Source organism: Halichoeres trimaculatus, unplaced genomic scaffold (assembly GCF_033239565.1).
Source record: "Halichoeres trimaculatus isolate MK-OKI-2021-1 unplaced genomic scaffold, fHalTri1.1 fHalTri1_scaffold_13, whole genome shotgun sequence".
Classification (NCBI taxonomy): Eukaryota; Metazoa; Chordata; class Actinopteri; order Labriformes; family Labridae; genus Halichoeres; species Halichoeres trimaculatus.
Window position 1 is genome coordinate 26,295,067 of NW_027437191.1, and position 19,291 is coordinate 26,314,357.

The 19,291-nt window shown below is 42.2% G+C and overlaps 1 protein-coding gene across 5 annotated transcripts in view; it reads left to right on the forward strand.

Moving 5' to 3' along the window:
• Nucleotides 1-19,291, forward strand: part of myt1la (myelin transcription factor 1-like, a) — a 73,436-nt gene that overhangs the window by 41,131 nt on the left and 13,014 nt on the right. For all 5 annotated transcript variants that reach the window (XM_074684921.1, XM_074684923.1, XM_074684920.1 and 2 more), the window contains exons 7-14: nt 1,240-1,855; nt 1,938-2,356; nt 3,821-3,955; nt 7,693-7,783; nt 10,964-11,074; nt 12,490-12,710; nt 15,924-16,210; nt 17,482-17,706. In XM_074684921.1, the coding sequence (XP_074541022.1) occupies nt 1,240-1,855; nt 1,938-2,356; nt 3,821-3,955; nt 7,693-7,783; nt 10,964-11,074; nt 12,490-12,710; nt 15,924-16,210; nt 17,482-17,706 (2,105 nt within the window). The remainder of the gene's footprint in view (nt 1-1,239; nt 1,856-1,937; nt 2,357-3,820; nt 3,956-7,692; nt 7,784-10,963; nt 11,075-12,489; nt 12,711-15,923; nt 16,211-17,481; nt 17,707-19,291) is intronic.

The window sequence follows — 19,291 nt, forward strand, 5'->3', positions numbered from 1 at the left end:
TACATTTGTTGTTTCCTCCCAAAACTTCTTTAAAACAAATTTAAACTTGAGACTCTGATTGAATTCCTTCGGACAGATTTTAAGAATCCTAAATTTCAAACTGACCGGATAGCGTTTTGAAAAAGCAATGGACATGGTTATGATAAAGTACATAATACACACTTGAGCTCGAATAGGGGACTTCCAGATGTGTCAGAGTTTTTAGAACAAATATTTTTACTCCTGCCCATGAAATGCAGAAATTCAAACACGTCCGCTTACACTGGACTTCCACCAGGTCCATGTCTGGTCTGTCTCTTTGTTGCAGAAACTGAAGCATACATGATGATGTTCGTCCACCTAAGCAAAACCATCTGAAAGTGCATGGACGTCTTTAAACATGAGCGAACCAGTTGATGGGAATGAATTAGACAAATTCACCAAGATATGAACCTGATAAGAAAATGTTTTTCATTTTACAGGGAGTTTATGTTGGTTGAGAAATAGGGCGTGCATGATTGGCTGGGTCACACAAAGATCACTTTCGTGAAGAATCAGAAAGTGTTGATGTTTTGAGTAAAGCACCTGATGGAAGATACCAGAGTATAAAAAGTATAAAAACATTAAGCTTTATCAAATATATGAAACCATCAGAATCCATATCGGAGAGGGACCCATGTTCTGATCCTTAATCTAGTCTAATAAGGGTCCAGCTGGAGTGGGTCTTGGTTTGGATGAGGATGATGAGCAGGATCTCTGGTAGATCAACAACTTTTCCCTCAATCCTTCGCCCCAAACACCCCGTGTCCTTAATCTCCTCTGACAGCACCTCACAAATAATCTGGAAAGGAGGTCTGCTGACTCATCATCCCCCCTCTTCCACCCTCAATCCCCCTTCTCTCGCTTCAATCCCATCCCTGTCCCAGAATCCCATGCGGCCCGCTCAGCTCCTTCACTCAGCTGGGCTCTTGGTGGTGTGTTTTTGAGAGTAAACGGGGGGAAGCAGCTAATGTATTCAGAGATATAAGAGAGGAGTGTGAGAGCTTGGTTTCCTTTTCATCTTCTATAAACGAACAGATGGTTTATTATCTTCAGAATGATTCATTCCTCGTCTTTCTGACTGGTCGTCTCTTGATTCTGTTGTTAATGGAGCGAACGCTAAGGGGAGTGAGCGGCCTGTTAGGGTGACGTTGTTTCTGTCTGGATACCTGAACGCCATGAATCCTGATGGCCGTGTTTTGCTTTGTGTGTTTCCTGCAGTAGAGAATCACTACAAACCTGTCGGACAATCAAAGCTCCTTCCCATCCAGAAGGACGACAACAACAACAGCTGCACCATCAGCGCCGGCAACGGCACTGGAGAGGAGTATGAGAATTACGACGAGCTGGTTGCCAAGTCGCTCCTCAACCTGGGAAAGATCGCCGAGGACGCCGCCTACCAAGCCATGACTGAGTCTGAGATGAACAGCAACTCCTCCAACAGCGCTGGAGAAGATGAAGACGATGACGATGACGATGGCAGCGATCAGGGCGACAGGAAGGGTGAGCTGAGCGTGGACCTGGATAGTGACGTGGTCAGGGAGACGGTGGATTCCCTGAAGCTCTTGGCGCAGGGTCACGGTGCCATGCTACCGGAGGACGGGTACTCAGAGGGAGCGATGGTGGATGATGGCAGCCATGCTAATGGGCAGGTGAGGCTTCAGGCGGATGAAAGCGAGGAGGAGGTGTGCCTCAGCAGTCTGGAGTGTTTGAGGAACCAGTGCTTCGATCTGGCTCAGAAACTGAGCGAGACGCCTGAGCGGCCTGTCCTGCACGCCGTCCACCACCAACAGCTCCAGAATCCCACGGACCAGCAGCTGATGCATCACCTGAACAGGTACGTTATCCACATAGAGTCTTTTTATCACAACATGTTTGATGTGTACACCCAGTCTTCCTCCTCCTCCTCCTCCTCTTAGGTATAACAGTTGCCAGCAGGGGGCACACGAGGAGCCCAGGCCTCTGGAGCGCAGCTACTCGGACATGGTGAACCTGATGAAGCTGGAGGAGCAGCTGAGCCCGGCGTCCAGAGGATACCCGACCAGCTGCAGTCAGGAGGGAGACGAGGACACTACGTCGGTGGCATCCGATCGCTCGGATGAGACGTTCGACATGGCGAAAGGGAACCTGTCGCTGCTGGAGAAGGCTATCGCCCTGGAGTCGGAGCGGGCCAAGGTCATGAGAGACCGGATGGCTTCGGAGCACACATTTCCCCGCCGGGATCATCACCACCATCACCGTGGACACGGCGAGCACAGCCCGAGGCTGAGCAGCTCAGCTGAGGAGAGGAAGTCCAGGATGCACCACGACGGGATGAAGAGGGCGTACTACCCTAAAGGTAGGCCTTCAAAACCCACACTGAACTCCTGAGTCCACATCCATCTGTGGTCAGGAAAGAGACTGAACCTGTGTTGTCTTCTCAGCTTTTAGAAAATTGTGATCATCTGCGTTGTCTGTAAACAAAACACATAGTTTTTATTTTCTGAGCTCTGAACCACAACAAAACACTCAAAGTGTGAGTTCTCCCTCCAATGTTTCCTCTTCGAGGTGTTTCCACGGATATATTTCACATCTGGGGATAAGAGAAGACGCTTTTTCATGCCAGGACTATTTATACCTCAATGAGTGGACCTCCAATGGCAGATTTAGTTCAGTCAGTGAGTCAGCGTGTGTATCTTCACACCGTCAAACTACGACAGTGTTCACATCATCAGAGCTGAATGTTTCAGACTCATTAAACCATCTTTAGTTTGGTTTTTAGATTCAGAAACAGCTTTAAACTTTTAGCTTTCACAGAAGTCACATTACCACGATAGGAGCGATGGGGTTCTTGTTATTCTCTACAAATGTTGAATTTTTGAACTCTTTCTCCAAACCTGTCATCAGATGGTGTTTTTGTGCCAACTCCTCTCCTCCTCTTTGCCTCACATTTGACCTGAATCAGCTTTAGCTCTAAAAACTTGACCTTGGGTCAGGAGGGAGGAAGTTTATCCTGTCTGCCTGACTTATCCTAACCCTCAACGCTTCACAGCCTGAGGCAGAAAACACAGAACTGAAACTTTAACGCTCATCCGGCTCAAACGTTGGAGGCTTTATTGTTGAGTTTCTGACCTCCAGGTTGCTAAAACTTGTTTAAAACCTGTAGAGATGCTTGGCATTGAGATAATATGCGCTCTTCTTCTGCATTCAGGACCAACAGTTTGTGTTTTCTGCAGATGCATGCGTTTTCTCTGACAGCAGCTTATGTTGTTAAAATAGGCCGGTGTGGGAACATCAGACGGCCGACTTGTCAGGCATGAGTAATGGCAATCTGCACGGCGTGTTAGGAGAGCAAATCCATCTGTGGGACGCTCTCTGCGGCCTACTTCTACCCGTCCACTCAGAAACCACCTCAACGCCTCTGAGAGGGAGTCATCAGCTGCGCAGCAGACTCACACCGCTACAGGACGGTTTCAGGGTCGATAGGAGAGATCACTTTATGATGGAGAGTCTGAGTTCAGCTCAGGACGGGTCAGTGCATTCACTAGACCAAGATCCTGATCCTGGTTAGAAGGAGAAGTCAACTCTGGTGTTCCAAACTCTGATTGGTCACTTGTTTCTCTGTCCATGGATACAACACCAGACCTCTGTGACTTGCTAAATAAACCAGAGACACAGCTGGCAGAAATCTCGAACAAAAGGACCGGCCAAACTCATGGGCCAAAGCCGATGACATTTGGTCTCCGCCAACTGTGTCCACGTTCTGCTTTCCTGTCCACACTGCTCCAGCTCCTGCTCATCCTCTCTCTCTGTCCCTTCACAGACTCATCCAGGGGGGAGAAGAAGGAGAGTAAGTGTCCGACGCCGGGTTGTGATGGTACAGGTCATGTGACCGGTCTGTACCCGCATCACCGCAGCCTGTCCGGGTGTCCTCACAAGGATCGTGTCCCACCTGAGAGTAGGTCCCTCTGCCTGATGCCACATTGCACAACACCATGACCCGTCTGACAAGTCATCCCAAACAGCAGGGTGTAGGACGCCATCTGAAAACCTCCAGAGGTTAACAGAGGTTTTCACACATCAGACAGATTCAGTGTCGTGAGATGTTACTGCATCGTGATCATTTTAAAACAGCAGAGGGCGCTGTTCATGTCACTTGGTAGGGCAAGTGCAGCGGATGCTCGTCACTTCCGCTTCATCCCACTTCCTGTCTCTCTAACTAAACACATAATCTTTAAAAAGCAACAGAGGGCACTGTTTTATCTTGCGTCTTCTCTTTTTCTTTTTTTGCTTCTTCAGTCGTCAACATTTTTGTCTCGTGTGCTGTCTCTTGCGTAATGTCTTGTGTAGTGTCTTGCATTATCCTGAACATCTTCACCCACATCGTTTCCTGCATTATCTCTAATGTCTTCTCTTGTATAACGTCTTGCGTCGTCTCAAATGTCATGTCTTACGTAGTGTCTTGCGTCGTGTCTTGAGTTGTGTGTCATTGGTAGCTGGTGAGAAATTTGCTGGTCTCCTTGATGACTCGCCAAAAAGGATCCACAGTTATGTTAGCATATATCTGTTTTGTTTTGATTTTTTTAGCCATATATAATCACAGTTTAATCAGGCTCTAGTGAATGTAGTCTTTCTCTCTGTGCTCCTCACACACATGTGGAAAGTCATGTCTTTGTACCTGTTCTTAAGGCAACAGAGTTCCTCTCACAGACGGTGTTTGACAGCTTTTCAGTAAGGCTAGGACATCCTGAATCGCTAATTTCACTATCAGCACACACTGTACGGGGGGTGAATTTTTTTCTCACTCGTCAGTTTAGAGGATATCAAGCAAGCAAGCTCGGCTAATCAGAGTTTAGCTTACGTGACTGGCGAGCGCCCAATAGCTGTATGCAAAGACCCCCAGTCACTGCCAATATGGCCGCGATAGCCAATCTGCTTCAAAAATCAGTTTTAGAAATAGATGGGTGATGCCAGAAAAACTAGGTCCATTAATTGTACAGTCTATAATCTTGACTAAACTAAATCCTGCATGTTTTAATTTTTAGTTTTGTTCCCCATCAAGGAAATCTCTTTCACCCTCAGACCTCTGAGTTTCAGCTGAAATTAAATAAAAACCCATATTTTCCTTGGAAACCCTTTCTCACATTCATTTAGTTTGTTAACCTGCAACTTATCATGTGAGAAGAAACTGCATGGAAGTGGAATTTATCTGGACTTAAAATGACTTGTCAGACGGACAATGTATCAGTGACACTCGGACGTTATTAAGCATGTTAGCCATCCTCATACTGCATCGCCCTGCATGACTCTACATCTGTTTTTGTCAATGCATATGAGGTTTGAGCTGCAGATAGAGGATTTATTGCATAACATTGAAGGTGGCTCGTCCTGCAAGATGTCTGAATTCCATCATGTGTAAATATCCTTTATGTGTTTGTATCTAAAGAGCTCTTTAAGTCATTCTGCAGTCTGCTCGGAACAAGCTGTTAAAGTTCCCATCTCTCTGTCTTTTCTGGGAGACGTTGAGGGTTTCTTTTGTTTGTTTGCTTGAGTGTTTGTGTCTCCTCTCTATTCTAACTTCATCACCTGCCCCGCTCAGTGTCTGGTTTTAGTGTCTGTGCTGCTGATGCAACATGAACAGCATGAGAATTAGTTTGATCTGCTCGCTGTGCCGCAGAAACTTATGAAACCAGCTGCATGAGAATACCTCCCATCCTGTACGAAGGAGTTTCAGTAACTTCCTGTTTCATGGTGAGAAGTGCAGGGATAGACCTCCAACAACAGGTAGCAGTATGAACATCAACACTTCTAAGGAGTCAAATGTTAGCAGCAGGAGGCGCTAGAGTTACATTTAAATATGGTTACATGTACAGGCATTCAGCCTACTCTTAAAGATTTCAGCGATCTTCCGATAATTTGTCATCTTGAGTTGATCAGGTGAAAAATTTTGGCGAAAAAACTCTGCCCTGCAAATCATGTGATCAGATTTTCAAAATAAGACAGCCAACTTCCTGTTAGCTTTAGGATGTAGTTGCAAAAGGCTTTTTTTGTAGGTCATGGTACGCTTAATATGCCTTGTTCTTGCACATAAGATAAACTGAGTGGCTGGGCTTTTTGCTTGAAAATTGGAGACTGATGGGGGGCGCTGTTGAGTCATTGTTTTGCAAAGCTAGGGCAAAAACTTAATAAGTTAACTATTAAATAAATAAATAAATGCTCCAAATCATTATTTTAGCCTGGAGAAGAAAAATGGATTTGATATGAACAAATTCCAATAATGATTAAATTATTGTATTTGATGTATGTAAAAATAAATCTTGACAAAATAAAAACTTCAATTTAAGTCTAAAACTAAGTTTATAGTTAAGTAAGACACTTTTTTTTCCTAAAGGAAACAAAGTTTCACAGTTATGAGACACTTTTTGTCTTCATTATTCAAGTGTTTCTACCAAAGATGAAGCAAAAATGTATAGAAAATAAAAACATAACTGATGACTAAGATGTGACTTTAATGCAGGGGTGGCCAACCTGTGGCTCGCAAGCCACAGTCTTTGCCTTTCGGTGTGTGGCTCTTCGATCCATTCATAAAAAATATATATAGTTATGCGTAGTGGTGTGCCGATCAATCTAAACTTTATATATATGGATGCCAACATTGGGATCAGTTGGGATTGATACTTAAGTTTCAGTTTCTCTTCTCCATTACGAATTTAAATACACTTAAAAACACAATAAACCTCACTTTGAAAATTGGAAATCTATTGATTTTCATTTTATGTCATTTTTTTATGTGTGAGAGGAAGTGTTTTTGTAAGACCCTGTGTGTGATGTGGCTCTCTGTAGTACCACGGTCATTTTTGTGGCTCTTGGTCTCTGACTGGTTGGCCACCCCTGCTTTAGCACATGCGTGACATGATGAATTCCTACTCTGAAATCTGCAGTCTTGCCATAAAACATCATTATCTGACACTGTCTGTAAAACTAACTTAAAGTTAACAGTTTACTTGTAAATATTCTGATATAAACATTCTGAATGACTCTGTTTATTGAGATGAATAATAAATGCACAAACTTTACACAAACACATTTTGCAGGATATTGAGTTCCTCTCACGCAGAGTCATTAACCTTGGTACATTCATCACCTCACACATTGTTCCTGCTCCATCTGCAGACTCATCAGCAGATCTTAACAGTGCATGACAAACTTTTGCTTCCAGTATGTTCTCGTCTCATGAAATTTCATGATTCAAATGAGCGTGCTGATCAAAATGCAAATGAGACTCATGTTTCCCCAGCAGGGAGGGATTACACGGAACAGACATGACCAGAAACACAGAGTACTCTGAGGTGGCAAGACACTGAACTTTCAGACATCAGTGATTTTAGTTCAACTTGTGAGGAACTTTCTACAGGAGGAAGTTTTTCTTACATTCAGTTTAACAAAAATGAAGCTCAGAAGAGGTTTAGATGCAGTAGTCCTCTCTGTCTTGACACACACAGCCTGAATGCTTCTTGCACTCTTCATTACCATGTTCAGAAGGTTGTTGTCTCATGTTGTTGTGACTGATGCAGCCGTTCACACCTGTGCACGCTGTGATGTGTGCATGCCTAACCGCCGTAGCTGAAAGCTCAGTAACTCTCCTGTCTGCTCCTAACCCTCGCTGTCTTTCTCACCTTCTCCTGTCTGTCAAAGTCCTTGCCATGTATGAAAATGTTTTAAAGTGCCCCACTCCTGGCTGCTCTGGACGGGGTCATGTCAATAGCAACAGGAACTCGCACCGCAGGTGAGTGGGCGTCCTTCAGACGGGGCCGCGAACACCTGAATCACACAGCCGACATGTGATTGTGGCATATTTTGCCGATGCTGTAGTTTGTTTTCAGGTTGTAAGAGTCATGCATTCAAAGGCAACGGGGAGGACTCCAAATGGGAGAGAAAATGCATTTTGTAGAAGTCTAGAAGGAACAAGATTGGTTAAGATTCATATGTCACACGGCTCAGTGTCTGAACTTTCACTTGTTGAGATGGGATCCTAAATGGTACATTCACAGTCAAGTACAAACCTTTTGCAAGGCTCAATTTTACTTTGCATTGTGATTCAGGGTTAATGAACAGTGCTAATAAAATGATCACCTGTGTGTTGCCTGAAAGTAGCTGCTGATTATTGACATTTAAACTCACTGGGGAAAGCCAAATAGTGCAACCTCTTTAAGAAAACAAAAAGATCAGTCACTTGGAGCAACACCATGAGAAAATGTGAAAATGAATAGATAAATAAAACAGTGAAAGACCCTTGATGAGTGGCTTGATGAAAATGCTCAGTTCTGAAAAAAAGGGCATGATCTTCACATGACCTTCACAAGATCTTTTTTAGACTTGCTGAGATTATGAGGTTGTCTCATAAAGATCTTTTATCTGCCTATAGCTCCGCCCCTGGACATGCCTCCAGAGGACTGTCCAATCAGAAGGAAGGGGGTTTCTAAGGAGTCTCGAAGAGATAGTAGCAAAAATGAAACATTTCAGACAGAGGCTGAAATAAAAGACTGAGATCTTTTGAGCTGGGTGAAAGTCGTGGTCAGTTAGTGAAAGTGATAAATGTCAATTAGTGTTGCCAGTGTTTCTTATACAAATAAAAATAAAAAATCTGTTTTATTTTTTGTTTGTTTTTTCTTTTTTAAGTGACTATGAACATGATTTTTCCACTCTACACTGTAAAGATGAAATTAGAATGATTTTAAACCATCTTGTCCTAAAAAAGAGAGTAAACATTGATGTCTATGGCATCCTGACTGACTCAGTACAACAAACCTCATATTATTAAGTTTAGAAGTGAAGTGTTTTGAATATATATTGAGATAATAGTGTAAGACAAATTAGAGCCCGACCGATATGTGATTTTTGGGGCTGATGCCGATACCGATACTGGGAGCAAAAAAAAGCTGATATCCGATTTATCGGCTGGTATATATGATGAATTCATTGATATACACAGGATATATCCTGTATATGAACACAAATCATTATAATACCCATATGATTTAAGACAGAGACAGAACAATATCTAATTAAAACAAGGAACTTTAATTATAAAAATGTCAACATAAGAACTGTAGTGTTAACCAATGATAAATAAGAAATAGTGCCTTCTGCCTCTGGCGTAGGGCACCTTCTAGCTCTTGCTAGAAGGTGCTGATTAAAAACTGATTAATCAGTTGGGCTTTAAAACAAATAACTTGTTTTATCAGTACACTTGCACAACTTCTAGAGAGGTAAATTATTTGATACTTGACATGTTTTTGTGATTACACCATTTTACAGTTTAACGGGACTGGCTCTTTATTTGGTTAAAAATGGCAGAAAGGTCATATAACATACTATGTCACCAACAGAAAGCAAACTACGCACTTAAACAAAAATCAAATATTTTGTTTAAACAATTTTAAAACATATTTTTGATACCAGCTCTTATGAAGTAAGTAAACTCAGTTTGTTGGTGATAGGTAGCAGGGACAGGCCAAGAAGCTCTAGATCTGTGAGGATGCCCCCAACCAGAAGTCATGACGAGATGTAAACTAGAAGAAGACACAAGCATATGAACACAATCAAGCAAGGATCATTTTGGTCTCCAAAGAGCTGCTGACATAAGATTTCAAACCTTGAGCTTTAAATCAGAGTCTTCATCTCTGCTGCTGATCATCGTCCTCAGGTTTGGAGCCACAAGGAGAGAAAAGGCCTTTAATTAAGATTTTAGTGAGTCTGTGTAACACCAGCAGCTCAGCTGATAAACAGACAGAGCTGAGCATCACACACACACACACACACACACACACACACACACACACACACACACACACACACACACACACACACACACACACACACACACACACACACACACACACAGAGGGATGTTTTTGAATTATGTAATGTGATTAGGATTTGCACTCATTTTCTCACACATACATACAGCCTTAGTTCACAGACATACACACTGTTTGGTACCCACATACACACAAATACACACACATTCAGAGCAATAGACTTACAAATGAGCTCACAGACAGAAGCACACGTGCGCTGGCAGACAACACACACACACACACACACACACACACACACACACACACACACACACACACATACAGACGTGGCTGCAGGGTGTGTTATGTAGCACAGCTCCACTGGGAGGGGAAACAAAGCACCAGCTAGCTAGCTTTAGCCGCTGTTAGCTTCCAGCTCGCTCGGCTTTCATGTGTGGCAGTCGCCATGGAAACGCCTTCGTGGCTGCAGCCACAGCAGCCGCCGTGCTGATCTGCCACACACTCCACACACTCCGCACACTCCGCACACGCTCTTATCGAGCCTTAAGAATGAGTCTGAGTGTTTGCAGGGACAGAATCTGGTCCATCTGTGAGCTGATGAAGCTCTGATCCTACAGACGGACGCAGAGTCAGGAAGTTTTACAAACCGTGTCTCAGGTGATAAGCTCCACCGCACAACAAACTTATGCCAAAAATACCTGCCCAGGGTTTAAACCGTCTCCATCTGTTTGACCAACATGACCTTCCTGAGTCGACCTCTTTAGATCCAGGGAAACCATCTATGTGTTTAAGCATCTGATCCAGGATCTGTAGATCAGTATTAAAGTCTCAGTCACCTCGAAACTCATCACTGCCTCAGTGACAGACCATCAATCAGAAAACCAGTAACAGGCTTCATAAAGTAGGCCATTTTGAATCCATAATTCATTCTGCACTTCTGTTACCAACAGCTGAACCTCTCTGTATTCAAAGCCAGATGCTCTGTGTGTGTGTGCGCGTGTGTGTGTGTGTGTGTGTGTGTGTGTGTGTGTGTGTGTGTGTGTGTGTGTGTGTGTGTGTGTGTGTGTGTGTGTGTGTGTACTTGAGAGAGATGAGTACAGTATGTAACCAGGTCGTGTGCCATCTCCCCTTTCTTCCTCCTCCAGTTTGTCCGGCTGTCCCATTGCTGCAAAGGAGAAGATGGCGAAGGTCCACGAGAAGAGCCATACGCCCGAGGTCGGGAGTAAGACCAATCAGACATCAGACCGTGTCCTCAGGTAACACCCACTTCTATCAAACTCCAGACAACTTTATTCACTCTTAGTTCAACTTTCTGTCATAAAGACACACCTCTCCTGTTCACACCAAACCCGAATATCAACAGTTGAAGATAATTCAATCAAGGAGTTTCGAATGTTGCAATGAAATACCAAAATCTGCTCTGATCATAGATCTTGAGTGAGGAGGGGATCCCAAAAGGTGTAATGAAAGAAAAATCTGTTTAATCTTTGTATATTTCGTACCCCCATATAAATAAATCATGTCTGTTTCATTCCAACTGTCTCCATTTTAGCTTTCAAATGTGTCTCTTCAATGAACAAATGCCAAATAGTTTAATAACAACATACACTGAGGTATTTTTTGTGGACATTTCCGTGAACCTAACACACAGTTTTGACCATATTTCAGTTCTATTTGGAGCCTTTTAAGCCATAAAGTGAAGTCAGTTGTTTTTTGTTTAATTCAGGGATGCCAAATAGTCAACCTGTAACCAACAGGAAAACCTTAAAACAGCTGTTCTCCCTGGTTGTTAATTTTTTGTACAGTATGTTGTAGGCTGGGATGGTATGCTATTCTCAGGATTTGACGGTTTTTTGAGTGCCAGTTCAGTATAAGTTGCGATTCTTCAATTTTTACAATTTTTGCTATTTTTAGTTTGCGTTTTTAACACCACACCATGTGAAAAAGTTAAATGATGATGATAATGTCTACAGGCTATATCATAAAATGCACATCACGTGAGTCTCAGGGAAACATTTCACCCTGTGCTGGAGAAAAGTGGTAACTTTTTCCAATCCAGTTTTTAAACAAAGACTGAAATGAAGGATTTGAATTTGAGAAAAAATGATTTGACAGTTCTACAGTTTCATTTAGCAGATGCTTTTGTCCGTGTTGACGACAACACAAACAAGAATTCACACAGAAGGAAACCCTAGTTAGTGCCACAACAGTGCTATAAGGTGTCTGTAGGTGCAGCCATTAAGCGCGGGATTTTTTCTTACAGCAGATGGGTGATGTCATTTCTTTGGCAGAGATGCAGGGTGGCTCAGGATAGTTGCAACGTTTTTTTTTTTTTTTTTCATATTAATTTCTAGTAACTATGGCAGCAAACACAACCATGGTACGAAATTAGAACTCAGGCACATAAGACAAGAAAGAAAAAAAAACTTTACAGGTACCTCTTTAGACTGAAGATGCGAAATGGCGCACAGGAGTAAACAGAGTGTATACTAGATTTTTCTTTGCTGGTTTGTTATATCACCCAATTCTGAACTGTTTCGATGACTTGCAAATGAAATAAAATCAAAACCTTAATGTGACTTTCAGAAAGGGATGCTGAATGGTGCAGTGTAACCTTTGGGAAGAAGTCCTCACATTAAATCTGGGTTTTGTGTCCGTGGTTTCTTTTCAGACCCATGTGTTTCGTCAAGCAGCTGGAGATCCCTCAGTACGGCTACAAAAACAACGTTCCAACCAGCACGCCGCGGTCCAACCTGGCCAAGGAGCTGGAGAAATATTCCAAGACCAGCTACGACTACACTGGCTACGATGGCCAGCACGGCGGCTATGGGAAGAGAGCCCCATCGACTAAATCTCATCATGGACGAGACACCTCGCCGAAGGGATTTGATGGTATGAAAACAAATGAGATGATCTGTTTCTATATCTGAATCTTTTGTTTCACCACAGTTTCTAGTTTTTCATCGCACGCAGGGAAAGAAATATTAGAAGAAAAAATCTTCATTACAAGACAATACATCAGGATTTAGAGGCAAATAATCAGGGAGGATACTAATTTTGTCCCCCATTTCAAACTTCTGTAAACCTCTAAATAAATTTGAGGTTTTGTTTCTATATTTTTGAAACATGTAAAATGATGATGTGCAGAAACATGGAGCTATTTGTCTTTCTTTAGGATAAAAACGTGCAGAATAAACCTCCGATAAGGGGATTTTTCTTCATTTATTGATTCTAGGCAGAACATTTTGTGCTTGATGATAAAAGCTTGACAACACACTCGCACAGAAATGCATACACACGCACACATGCTCAGTACTCCATGTATTCTCTTTGTTAGAGGACTGAAAGCGCCGGTGTTTTCCGCCTCTCCACATGGCTGGAGTGAGAGCTGAGCAGCGTTATGGAAATGCCAAGCTAAGAGCCTGCCTCCTCTGAGCAGAGGACGGAGGGATGGAGGGATGGAGGAGGTGCAGATGGAGGGATTGTGAAACGGGAGAGAGATAATGGAGGCGAGCCCTGCTTCTTTGGCTGGGAGCCATTAGTGAGACGCAGGCGAGAGGGAGGTTTTTTAGACGAGGTGTCTGCACTCCCCTTCATCACGACTCCCTCCCTCCATCAGCTCCGCTCCAGCCTGCCGAGCGCCAATTCCACCACCACACCAGCAAACAGTCATTACCACTTTCTCCCTCTTTCTTTGTCCCTACAGCTCCCTCACTCTCTTTCTACTGTCCTATTTATCCCCCGACTCTCTTTGTCCTCCTGTCTGATGGTATTTTATCATTTTACTGTCAAACAATCCCACAAAAAGACCAAATTCAGCAGAGTCTTAGTTTGTTTCCCACTTCTTCCTTCTGTATGACATTCACCACGGATATCTGACAGCCAGTTCTCTTACGTCACACAGAGGGTGGGAGCTCAATCCTGGAACAACCACACAAAAGTCAGACTGCTTTGTTCCAGATTCTATTCAGGAAACAGTTTTTGGTTTAGCTGCTCTGGACTGCATCGAAACCTAAGCATTTATTGCCTTTCCTAAATCCTTTCTGCATTTTTATATAAAACGCCGAAAGTGATATATGGTTGAAGCAGCTATATGCTACAAGAAAACATTAGCATGGGGCACCAACCTGGTGTTTGTGCCTTTTATGATACATACTGTCACAAAATATAACAGATGATCTCACCATTTTTCAAGTTTCTGGCTGATATTTTCATAAACAATAAGTTTAACACCATTTTACTGATGAAGAATCAGATAAGTGCAGTAAGACTATCTTAGCACTTAGCCCTAGCACTTAGCAGCTACCTGGCCTAAAATTGTGTTCCTTATCTACTTTGAAAGTTGAATTAGAAACTGCAAAATGCTAACAGATAATATTAGCACTGACTGATATTCCTTAAAGTAAAACTCTGTGCTTTTCCCTGCATAGCCTACAGGTCAAAACTGTTAATGCTAATCTCAACCAACAAGTTGCAAAATCCAAACAAATTAAATTAGCATTCAGAGAGAACCGGACTGACAAGTATGAAACTTTTCTTTTCTATCAAGCAGGACTTTACAGTTAAGTTATGTTTAAGTGGCTAACGCTATGTAGTAGTATTTGCATTTAGCTACAACTTAGTTAAAGTTTCCTTAAACTAAAACGGTGTGTTTAAACTGTCATATAAAACAAGACTCTCAGGGCTAATCTTGGCTAACGACTCGCTTAATACAACCGGATAACATTCAGAGACAACCAGCTAACTTTTAAGTAACCAGAAAAATGTAAGACTTTCCCTCTGTATCATTTAATACTTTGACAGCTGTAAGTGGTTAATACTAGCACATAACATTAACATTTAGCGGCAAAATGTCTAAGTGTTTCATGATCGAAAAGTTGGTGCCTACTGCTTTAAAAGTTGCTACATATCACCAGAAAACCTGAGCATTAGCATAAGTATTAGCATGGCATTAGCAATAGATCTATGCCTTTTTTACCGTATAATGTGAAGCAGGACAATGTTAGCACTTAGCGGCTACCTGGCTAATATTACAGAGACCTGGCTCTAGTTGGAAACTATTGAGGGTTTAATTCACTTGTTTGGGATGGATAAAAGTGATCAGATAATATTAGAGTACAGTTACTACCTTGCTAACATTTAGCAAACAAGAAGACTCGGAATAACTAAATAAGTTTGGGTAAAGTTTCAATTGTTACGTTAGCTAAAAAGTAGCTTATTAGGAGCAGCCAAGAGGAAATTAGCATTAAGTTGTAGCTGTAAACTTTAAGTTTAGGCTTTTTCTGTTGCTTTGGTTGAGACTACTGTTTGTTGACCTAAAGAGTGATGTAGGGCTTCAAGATAACCTTAACAGTTGGCAACTACGAGGCTAACATTTCAGTAAACTAGCAATTTAGGTCTTTTCTATTGAACGATGTAAGATTACCAAGGTTAGAGAAGCTGAGAGGTGGCTATTGGCTGAAAAAGACTTCATTAGCAACTTCTAATATTTTAGTTTAACTAGCGGTTTATGCCTTTACAACCTAATATTTAAAGACTGCTGTTGGCTATATTTTCTAAATAGTAGCTAAATGCTAGCAAGCGGATCTGGTCAGATGCTGATCTGATGGTGGTCTGATACTGGTAACCCTCGCGTGTTAGTTCTTGTAGCAGGGAGGGAACATGACTTGGGGTCTACTTTAGCCTAAATAGTGTCTGAATCCACGTTCAGTGCTTTAATGAGTTCCTTGGGAAGGATGATGTTTTTGTGATTAAGTCAATTTAAACTTTTTGTGCGGTAATGAAGAACATATTAGTCAAGCCTAATGAAGAAGTTTCTAACAGATTTTGAACAACAATGGATCTCTAAGACAATGAGAGAGAGGAGAGGCATCAGGCTTTGCAGACTGTTCATCAGATCAGTTCATCAACAGTTTGGTTCAAGATGAAAGTTTCTTTTAGTCTTTGTGTCTCCATCAGTCTGTCTCTTTCTTTCTGAATATTTTAAAAGCAGCAAACTTCTGTTTGTAATTTTTGATCTCTGTAACAATCCATCTGCTGCGCCGTCTGGCCCATTGCCAGCATCAATCTAATAAATCAAACACGCGTGTGTGTGCCTCCCTGCAGTGAAGCGCTACTGTAAGACATCAAGCCCGGCCAGCAGTACGACCAGCAGCTACGCTCCCAGCAGCAGCAGCAGCCTGAGCTGTGGAGGAGGAGGAGGAGGAGGGGGAGGAGGAGGAGGAGGAGGGGGAGGAAGCAGCGCCAGCAGCACCTGCAGCAAGAGCAGCTTCGACTACACCCACGACATGGAGGCGGCACACATGGCTGCCACCGCCATCCTCAACCTGTCGACGAGGTGCAGGGAGCTCCCGCACGCTCTGGGAGGGAAACCCCAGGACCTGCTGACACAGGTAGTCTGAGGTGGAGTGCTCCATTGCACCATACCTGCCTTCATACACCACGCACCTGCATCTTTACAACACACACCTGCATCTATACACCACACTGAGAGACACACTGTGAGAAGGGATACACTGAAAAACAGGATCAGGAATTTATTTGAATGTGTCATGGATTGACTATTTGAGTAAAGCATCTTTAAAGAGGGGGTATTTCACCATCCTATGTTTTAACATAGAGCCAATGCTGGTTGTTTAGGTAAGGTTTTCAAACCTCTACTTATTCATATGTTGCAGAAATCCCAGAAAACTTCTGCAAACTGATCGAAACGCTCTGCTGTGGCCAATCAGAGTGAAGGGGGCTTGTTTGAATGGGCAAACTTAAAGAGACAGCAGCTAAAACAAAGTGTTTCAGACAGAGACTGAAAAAAAAGTTTTCTAAACAACCAGGGAGAGAGAAATAGGGACTTTTTTTGAGCTGTAAGCCATGTTAAGATACTACAGGGATACCAGAGGGACAGAATAAGGACTAACAAAAGCACAATACCCCCTCTTTAAAGAACATCAAACTGTTAGTTTCATCAGGTTATTTAGACTTAGAGTCTTGTGTGAGTTGAAATGGGTCTCTTCTTGTAAAATGATCATAAGATGTACTTATCAAAGTAAATACTAAGATCTGGGAACATTGTTAAATTGTTAAAAACATCTAGAGGTCAAAAATGATAAGAAAAATGTTTGTTGACAAAAAAAAAAACAAATATTGAATTTGAGAAAGAAATATCTCTAAACAGATGTTTGCCTTTCTCTGTTATGTACTTTAAATTATTTCTTTCTTCGCTGTTTTCACTCAAAGTCTCTTTGTCCTTCGAAAAGCTGTTACACTTACAATCAAGATGTGTCTCAAATTCTGTTGTTAAACTGCTTTTTCCATGTTTTCAGATTTCAGTGGTCAACTTGGTGGGTACAGTATCAAACAAAAACTTTGGCTATGCAAACACAGATTCAAATCAGACTCTACAGACTGCTGCAGGAGTGTGCAAGGTGATGTTAGCGTCTAGACCCAGAAGTTGATAGTTAATAGGCAAAACCAAAGTAGTCTGACATCATGAAGGTATCATCAGATGGCTTCAGCTGTCTAAACTTGAACAGAAACTTTATGTTGTGAGGTAGGAGTTTGAGTTTCACAGTGGTAACTTTTGTCGATCTGATTTTGTGTCCCATCCCTTACCCTCAGATGTAAAACACCCCTTGTTATAAATGTTTCGCCATCTGTGTTCCCTCAGAGTCCGGTTGGCGACCTGGATGACAGCGGTGCAGTGGACATTGCCAGTCAGCCTGGTGGTCCGGAGGGTAGCGGGACGGTGTTGACCCCACTTCAGCCAATGTCTCCCCAGCGTCAGGCTCTGCTCAGCAGTCGCTGCTACCAACTGAGTGACACGGACTGCTGGGATTTGCCCGTTGACTACACCAAGATCAAACGACTGGGAGACGAGCCGGACCACAAAGAGGTAACTGGAAGGTCTACAACACTGGCTACTTAAATCAGACCAGCTCAGGAGAGTTTACACAGAATCAAACGATTAGTGTCAGGCTTAAAAAAATACTTTTTGCCTCTGTTTACATGATATGAAGGAGATTTGATGGTTTACAACTGCGAACAAGCTCCATAATTCATCAAAAGGCCACTGAGGATGCATCTTTGCAGCTCCAACATTAGACACATTACGACCTGAAATAATCCTCTAAAATCATCCTGTCGGTGATTAAAAAGAAGGATTTGTTATGTTTTTAGTCATGATTCTGTCCCTCTTGTGCCAGAGTAGTAGCTTTACATGACCTTCATTTCAGCTGCTGTCTCTTTAAGATCCCCCTCTACACAAACCCCCTTCACTCTGATTGGTCAGTTCTCTGGAGGCCTTTTTGGGGTGGGGCTATGGGCAGACCTTGGTGTTTAAGGCCCCACTCTTCCAATGTGCCAAGAACCCTTTAGGAGATCCTTATGCATTTGGTTAATGTGTCATGATTTTTGGATAATTTGAGGTTTAACAGTCCAGAGTTCAGTGACCTCATAGGCAGGTGTGGCGCAAAGAAATCAGGGACTTAAAATGGCAAACATTTAATCATGTTTCATAAATTAAATCAAATATTGCTCCACTTTTCCAGCTCTCATTACCAGTTTTAACAAGCTCATTTAATATTTGATGCATGTTCCCCCTAATTATCCCAAGTGAGGATAATTGGAGTATGAAATGAAGAGATTTAAGGAAGCCTGGGTTTGTATTTCAGGGTTTTTGCATAGATTAGGAGGTGATTACAGGTTGTAAGCTGTTTAAAGGGATGATGTCCGCTGATGCAGAGCAGAAATGCTTCGTAGTGAAGTCGTGGACTTGTTTTGCGAGGGCGTGCTACCGGTTGCTAGTGCGCATAAATTTTGCATCACTTTACATACATCAGAGGGAGATTTGAGAGTTTAGTGTGACCCGGTGTGTGAGTGTGTGTGTGAGTGTTTACCTTCAATAACTGAGGGCATCATAAAACGTACAGACCATCAACGCTTGCCAAAGTTGTGAATCAGAGCTGGGTTTTTGTTGGTATTCCTCAGCCTGAAGCTATGACAGAGAAATAAGAGAAAGAAAAAATGAGGAGAGGCAGAAACTCAAGCTAAACATGGACCATAGATCTGCTCTCCGGAAACTTAATCTGTTTTTATAAAAGGTTCAAAGATTCTCTCTTTTACAGATTTATATTCATTTATTTATTATAGATGAATCCTCATCTGTAGTTACAGAAGTAAAAACAAGACTATAGTTTCATTTGCTTAAGAGAGCAAGATTTTTTTCTAGAGAAACAAGAGAATAAGTTGAGAAATGAAATAGAAGAATGCAAAATATTATCTTTTAGGGCTCTCAGAAAAAAACACAGTTGAATATGTATAAACTAAATAAACACCTTAAATAAGACTTTCATAAAGTTAGTAAAAACTTTGAGAAATCTAATCTGTAATCTGTGTTGAGAGCAGATTTCAAAGGTAGGTCTCCAGTTTAGTCATATAATCACTCACGGCTCAAATACGTCAAATGCGTCTCTGGTCTG